Source organism: Amphimedon queenslandica, unplaced genomic scaffold, assembly GCF_000090795.2.
Source record: "Amphimedon queenslandica unplaced genomic scaffold, v1.1 AMPQUscaffold_12691, whole genome shotgun sequence".
NCBI lineage: Eukaryota > Metazoa > Porifera > Demospongiae > Haplosclerida > Niphatidae > Amphimedon > Amphimedon queenslandica.
Window position 1 is genome coordinate 26,314 of NW_003547073.1, and position 6,672 is coordinate 32,985.

Here is a 6,672-nt window from a genome sequence, read left to right on the forward strand (position 1 = left end):
GCTTTCTTGTGTCTACCTATATATAACCAAAAATGTTTTTGTTTCAAGTAAATATGTAGTAAATCTGTAAATGGGGCCTAAGTAAGCCTACTTTGTGTTAGTATTCACAGTATGCGCACCTTGAGCCTAGCATTAACAGCCCTCTGTATGATAAATGCCATATTTACACCCACCTCATTGACTAATTTTGATTTTTTAGAATCTCAAAGTTTTATCACAGAAAAGCCTCAAAGATGTAGCTCATGTAAGCTGGCTCTTAGAATTAATCTATTTTATACTATAATTACAATCAGTAGGGGGAAGGGATATCTCTTATAAATTCACTTCAAGATCTAATAGTCAATTTAGAGGAGTTCTTCAGCATAACAATGTCTTTTCACAAGCTTTTGATTTCTTTTGTGATGCTCTCGTTACTATTTTATCAAGCGATCAGGCTCTTTTTCATCAATTTGTCGAATTAGTCACTTCAGATTTACTTACTCATCCTATAGAGAGGGAGAAACCACTACGTAACTCAGGCTCAGTCATCGGATGCAAGATTCTTGTAAATGATGTTTGGACATTCATTAACAGGGCAAGGAATCCTGAACGTGCTTTACAGAGAGTCTTGTTTATACTCACTCAAATTGAACAGGTTACAGATATTGCTTGTGGAATTAAAGATATAGGTATAAATATTAATTGCCATGCTTAATTTATTGTCAAATGATTTTTGTTAGCTCTAGAATCTGGGGTTAAATGCACTTTACTTTGTGCAATGAATCGTAAAATGAAGAACAAAGATCATGGGCCATTGGCAATTGCTTGTGTGCCAGGTAAAATAATTTTTAAGATTATTATATTAATACTATGTAATTATACAGATACTCAAAATATCATCATAGCTCACGATGGTGCAGTAGATACATGTAGTTTAATCAAAAAATATGCTCTTAAATTGAAAAAGTATTATCAAGGTTTGCCTGCCAATCCAAAGTGGTCCCCAGCTAAAGCTCGAGATATTTTTGAATATGTAGATTTGGTTGCCGTGTCTCTTGAAAATGAATCAAAGAAAGAGACTTCACTTTTAGCTGACCTTTTCAATGTGGCATGTGGCTCTTCTGTCCTGATAGAGGGTATTCCTGGAATTGGAAAATCAACTTTAGCCTATGAAATGTGCAAACGATGGACAGATGGCAGTGCCTTACAAGAATACTCATTGATCTTACTTTTACCTCTTCGTGATGATAGTGTTCAGCGTAACTGGTCACCAGATAAAATTCAAGAGTTGATTGGAATATATCTCAATATGCAGTCCTGGAAATCTGAAGTAGTACAAAAAATATTTGATGATGATGGTGAAGGTTTGTTGATAATTCTGGAAGGTTTCGATGAGCTACCAGAAGATAAGCCTTCAAATGTTGATGTCCTTAAAGTGATAATGCGTGACATGTCTGATGCTACAATCATTGTTACAACCCGTACATCAACCACTCATGAACTGTCAAAAAAGATTCGATTCAAAAAACATATTGAAATTCAAGGCTTCAATGAAGACAGTCGAAACCGCTATGTGACAACTTTTTTCAAAAATAATCACAAGCAACAAGAATCATTTAAGCAATACATTGATAAGTATCCAGTGATTTCTGGGTGCCTTTATATTCCTCTAAATTTAGCTATACTTTTGGACGTAATTACAAATCCCAAATTTTCTGAATTGCCAAAAACGATGACAGAGTTGTACGAGGTGCTAATAAAGATGTTGATATACAGAGAAATAGAAAGTGAAGCACCAGCTGGCATGCTAACTCAAATTCCAAATTTGAGTGAGATACCTGATCCTGCTATTCAAGATGCATTTGATAACCTTTGTAAACTAGCCTATGAAGGTACTGTTGCTGGTAAAAGAGGCCAACAGCAATTAGTGTTTTATGAACGGGAAAAGTACAAAACCCTTGGATTGATGAGAAGAGAAGTGAAAGTTTTACCAAATGAAGGAGGGGACATGTTTGCTTACAGCTTCCTCCATTCAACAATTCAAGAGTTTCTTGCAGCATATTTTATATATGGCTTAACCTCTGAAGAAATTCAAAGTCATCTCAATAAGTACAATAACAGTTACAAGATGTCTGTCACAATGCGTTTTTTGGTTGGACTAACCAAGCTCGAAGGACAAAGTCTTATTCTTAATAAGAAAATGTCGTCCCTGAATATTTTTCACCAGCTCATGGAAGTTAAGAACAATTTGCTCGTTTCTCAGGTATTAAACCAGCAAGAACAAATTACAATAGCACGTGTATCAACAATTATGACAGAGCATGATTTCTATGTATTAGGAAGATGCATGGCTTTGTCATTTACTACTTGGAGATTTGGCTTCACATTAAGAGCACTAACAAATAAACACATGAAGATGTTGGTGCTAGGTTTCAAATCAGTAAAAGGAGTGATGGAGCTAAGTGACCACCCCCGTGTTAAGCATATTGGTTTGTCTCTTAATCAACTTGGCAATGATGGTGTTTCCAGTGTTGTTAGCTTACCTCCATTCATTTTAGGAACTATATTGGAGTTGAATTTAAGAGCCACGTCAATTAATAAGGAATGTTTGCCTCATTGCATTCCAAAAATTGAACATTTTTCCAACCTGGTAACATTTTTATTTCATGACAATGGGTTTAAAGAAGGTGAGCAGCAGCCACTAATTGATAACCTCTGCAGACTAAAAAACTTAAAAAAAGTTTCCTTCTCTAACCTCAGTCCTGCAGAATGTGTTACTGTCCTAACAGAATCTCAAAGTATATGCAAAGTTGAATTTTATGAGTTATCATTGGCATCTGTTGGAGCAGTCTTGGCAACATTGCATCAATGCAAGATACTTGAGTGTATTGAGATGTATGAAAGTCACATCATGAGAGAAGTAGTTGCTGGAAATTTGATGCAATCACTGCCTCGATCTTTTAGAGAGCTAAGACTGAAAAATTGTGCTATTGATTCCAACACTGCTTGCATTATATTTGATGCAGTTATATGCAGGGATAGTCAAGCTGTACAGATTCTTGATCTTGGGGATAATATCATTGATGATAAAGGTGGTCGCCACTTAGCTGGTTTGATACCGCTGCTAGCTCTAAAAAAGACTTTGTCCCTTAATGAAATCTTCCTCCATCATAACAGCTTCACTGAAATAACTATAATTGAATTAATTGATCAACTTGCGTGGTTTCCCTCTGATGTAGACCTGGTGGTTTATCTTTCTTTGCAATGGGAAGGATTTGTCAATCAGTTCATTGAACATTCACCAATTAAACATGGAGCATTAAAACATTTTGAATTTAAACGTCCTGACATGCACCCATCCACTTCTACTTAATTAGCTATGTTATATTAATGCTATTGATTTTATAATTTTGCTTAGTTATGTATTTTTCATTTTATGAAAAGTTAACAGAAAAACAGAGAAGTACATGCACAACAAAAGTTGAAAGCCAAATCATTGCTAAGTTTCTCCAAATTAGACATTAGATACATCTAGGGTGTGTCACATATAGGTAGAGGTGTGGTGACTATGGTCACAGATATACCATGCAGCTATAAAGCTCAGTATAAAGCCTGTCTAACTTAAACTGCCTGATTGGGAGGCTGTGATATTTTTTAATTGTGAATGAAAAGATGAATATCTCCTTTTTATTTGTACTTTTATGCCTGCAGTTGGATCTATGTCATGGTAAGTGCATTCTAGTTAAGGGGATAGATCTACTTTTATTATTATAGGAGAGAGTTATAATAGTTCTGCTACTAGTTTTTACTTTGGATTATTAAGTGATTTTTATGAAAGGGTCACAATTTCAACTTTGTCTCCCTTCAATGTGACATATTATTTTGATGTTAAATCACTCAGTTACACCACTAATGGAACAGTAACAAAAAATAGACCATCATTTGTAGATGTTGATAGCATTTCTCGAATACTTTCTCGTTCTTTTACAGATCGATTCAAAGGAATTCATGTTACAAGTGATTGGCCAATAAGCTTGGCAGATTTGAATTTCTATTCTGAACATCTCATTTTACCATATCATGAGTACCCAGGAGTCAGTCAGTATGAATATTATGCTGTTTCTACTAGTAGTTATTACAATGATACTCTTAGTCAAGTTCTTCTTGTTGGTTGTATTAATAATACTGTCATTAGTATTATACCAACAGTTGATCTCTTCATTCCTATTGATGTACAGAAGAATGGCAGCGATGATATATTAGTAACTAAAGGTAACTCTCATACTATTACACTACATGAGGGACAGACTCTATTGCTGGGTAAAGGGAATGGAAGTGATATATCAGGAACACACTTTATTTCTAATAAACCACTGACCGTTACTACTGGTCACCAGTGTGGCAGTACTCCTGATATGATGGAACTCCCTTCTTGTAATGGTATGCAGCTGCAAGTTCCTCCAACAATAACTTGGGGTATAAGATTCATTCTAACAAACTTCATTAATTTTCGTTTTGACAGCTCAATATACTCTTCTTATGTGAAGACAGTCACTTCACAAGCCAACACTAGTATAACAATACATTGTGATGGAGCCACTAACACTACAAGATACTCTACTAATGGAGCAATTGGTACTTATCAGTACAACATAACTGGATATTGCTATGTGGAAGCTGATAATCCAATATTTGTCGTCCTGTTCCCTCAAGCCAATCTATACTCTGCTACTACTATGGTACTAATACCACCAATGGAACAATATCTTCGAGAGTTTAACGTGGATCATTATGGACATTATTCTTTTTATTCAAAGCTTGTTATTACAGCATCAGTTGAAGGATTCTCTCCTACAGCTATTCTACATAATGGACTAGCAATAGTAAACTGGACAGCAATATATGATTCTTCTAGCAATATTGTAGCGTATGGAACTGAAATAGTAATCAATGTATATAGTAATCATTCAGTAGTTCATACTAGCAGCAATGGAAAATTATCAGTTCAATTCCAATGGTATTTTTTGCCGTGAAAGAGTTTTCGGGTGGCCAGCAGTAGTTTCATTGGAACAAAGTAAAATAATTGCTTTTTATACCCAACTTTGTATGTTAATTAGATGTGATTCCTGTATGTAATTTTTCTTGTGGTAATGGTACCTGTGTTGGCAATAACTTGTGTCAATGCTTTGATGGTTGGGCTGGAGATCAGTGTGATGAAGGTATGGATCAATTACATACATCTAATGTATAACAGTATCTCATGTCTTTAGTATTATGTAGTCCAGTATGTGGTAATGGATATTGTGTACCAACTAACAGTTGTGTATGTAATCCTGGCTGGACTGGAGACAGGTGTAGAACAGGTAAGCTCAAGTTTAGTGGATGTATAATATCTTAGGGTACCTTTTTTTGAGGGCTATAGGTTTTGTGGATTTTTATTTTGTGGATTCAATTTCTGCAAATTTATGCCGTCTGCCATTTTGTACCATATTAATTTGATTTTCACAGAAGTAATTTTCGTGAATCTTAAAGAAAATTGCAAAATCTGCAAAGTTTATAGCCCCCCCCCCCAATAAGGTGCCCTATGGTACGTATTATTTTAACAATAATCAATATATTAATCATCAAGAGGGCATATTCTTATTCATTTTTGTATTGACAAAACATATTGTTAACACAAAATATTGTAACCTACACTTTTTAAAAGCATAGACCTTATTGGCAAGAGTGACCTTAAGCCAGTCTTGGAAACATTAACAAAATTTTGCATCAAAGACCTAGATTAGGTGATAAGAAAACCTCTAACCAATCAATTTCCTTAGTTTTTGTCACAATTTGGTGTGTTTTATGCTTAATATAAATTAACGTCAGAAATTGTTATGATTATTGTGATAATATGTACTCGCCACTTAATTTTGACATCCCTACCCAAGTTTACTCACTCATGTACATGTACGCTTATTTTTTGGCCTTGCCCCCACTGTTGAGGAGCCAAGGACTATAAGTGCTACTGTTGTCTGTCTACCATTTTGATAGATATAAATGAATGCAGTCTTGGTGTCTGTAATCAAACATGCATAAATACTCAAGGATCATATACTTGTGAGTGTAACATTGGATATCAGTTGAGAAATGACAACTCAACCTGTGAAGGTATGAAATTAAAAAAATTTGTTTTAACTTGAGTATTTTTGTGCAATCAGATATTAATGAATGTGAGACTGTTGATCACAATTGTACACAAACTTGCAGTAATACAGTTGGATCATACACCTGTTCTTGTAGAGCTGGATATAAAGATAATGGATATGGAAACTGTACTGGTAAGAATATAAGTTGTACTTTGTAATGAAGAATTGCTGAGAAGCCATGATTTGTATTCTTTGTCAATCAATTGTAATAACCAAAAGGCAGTCCTTTTAGAATTAGATTTTTAAGACTAATGGTAAACATGTTATGTGACTCCTTTGTAGTATGCCCACCTACCCACAATCTAATTACTGTTGTTTTTGTAGTATTGTTACTCAGCATTCCTTTCCCATACATGTACATACAGATAATGATGAATGTTCAATGGGTACCAGTGGCTGTCAACAACTCTGTTTTAACACTAATGGAAGCTATTACTGTCAATGTAATACTGGATACAAACTAATGAATGATAATTCATCTTGTGATGGTATGTACAGTTAC

At 34.7% G+C, this 6,672-nt stretch overlaps 3 protein-coding genes across 3 annotated transcripts in view; all 3 read left to right on the forward strand.

Annotated features, from left to right (window-relative positions):
• Positions 1–3,422, forward strand: part of LOC109587082 (uncharacterized) — a 4,899-nt gene extending 1,477 nt beyond the window's left edge. Inside the window, exons 3-6 of the mRNA XM_020003304.1 lie at positions 200–244; positions 294–668; positions 720–815; positions 864–3,422. Coding sequence (XP_019858863.1) covers positions 200–244; positions 294–668; positions 720–815; positions 864–3,352 — 3,005 coding nt within the window. The 3' untranslated portion in view covers positions 3,353–3,422. The remainder of the gene's footprint in view (positions 1–199; positions 245–293; positions 669–719; positions 816–863) is intronic.
• A 229-nt stretch (positions 3,423–3,651) lies between these two features.
• On the forward strand, positions 3,652–4,857 carry LOC109587079 (uncharacterized). Its single transcript, XM_020003301.1, has 3 exons — positions 3,652–3,706; positions 3,970–4,760; positions 4,810–4,857. The coding sequence occupies exons 1-3, from the start codon at positions 3,652–3,654 to the stop codon at positions 4,855–4,857; spliced, it is 894 nt and encodes a 297-aa protein (XP_019858860.1).
• An 87-nt stretch (positions 4,858–4,944) lies between these two features.
• LOC109587080 (fibulin-5-like) lies at positions 4,945–6,658 on the forward strand (the record flags this gene model as incomplete). The annotated part of the gene is made up of 6 exons (XM_020003302.1): positions 4,945–5,053; positions 5,097–5,198; positions 5,250–5,342; positions 6,016–6,132; positions 6,183–6,302; positions 6,536–6,658. Coding segments are annotated over exons 1-6 (640 nt in total), but the record flags the coding sequence as incomplete, so codon positions are not given.
• Positions 6,659–6,672: the final 14 nt, after the last annotated feature.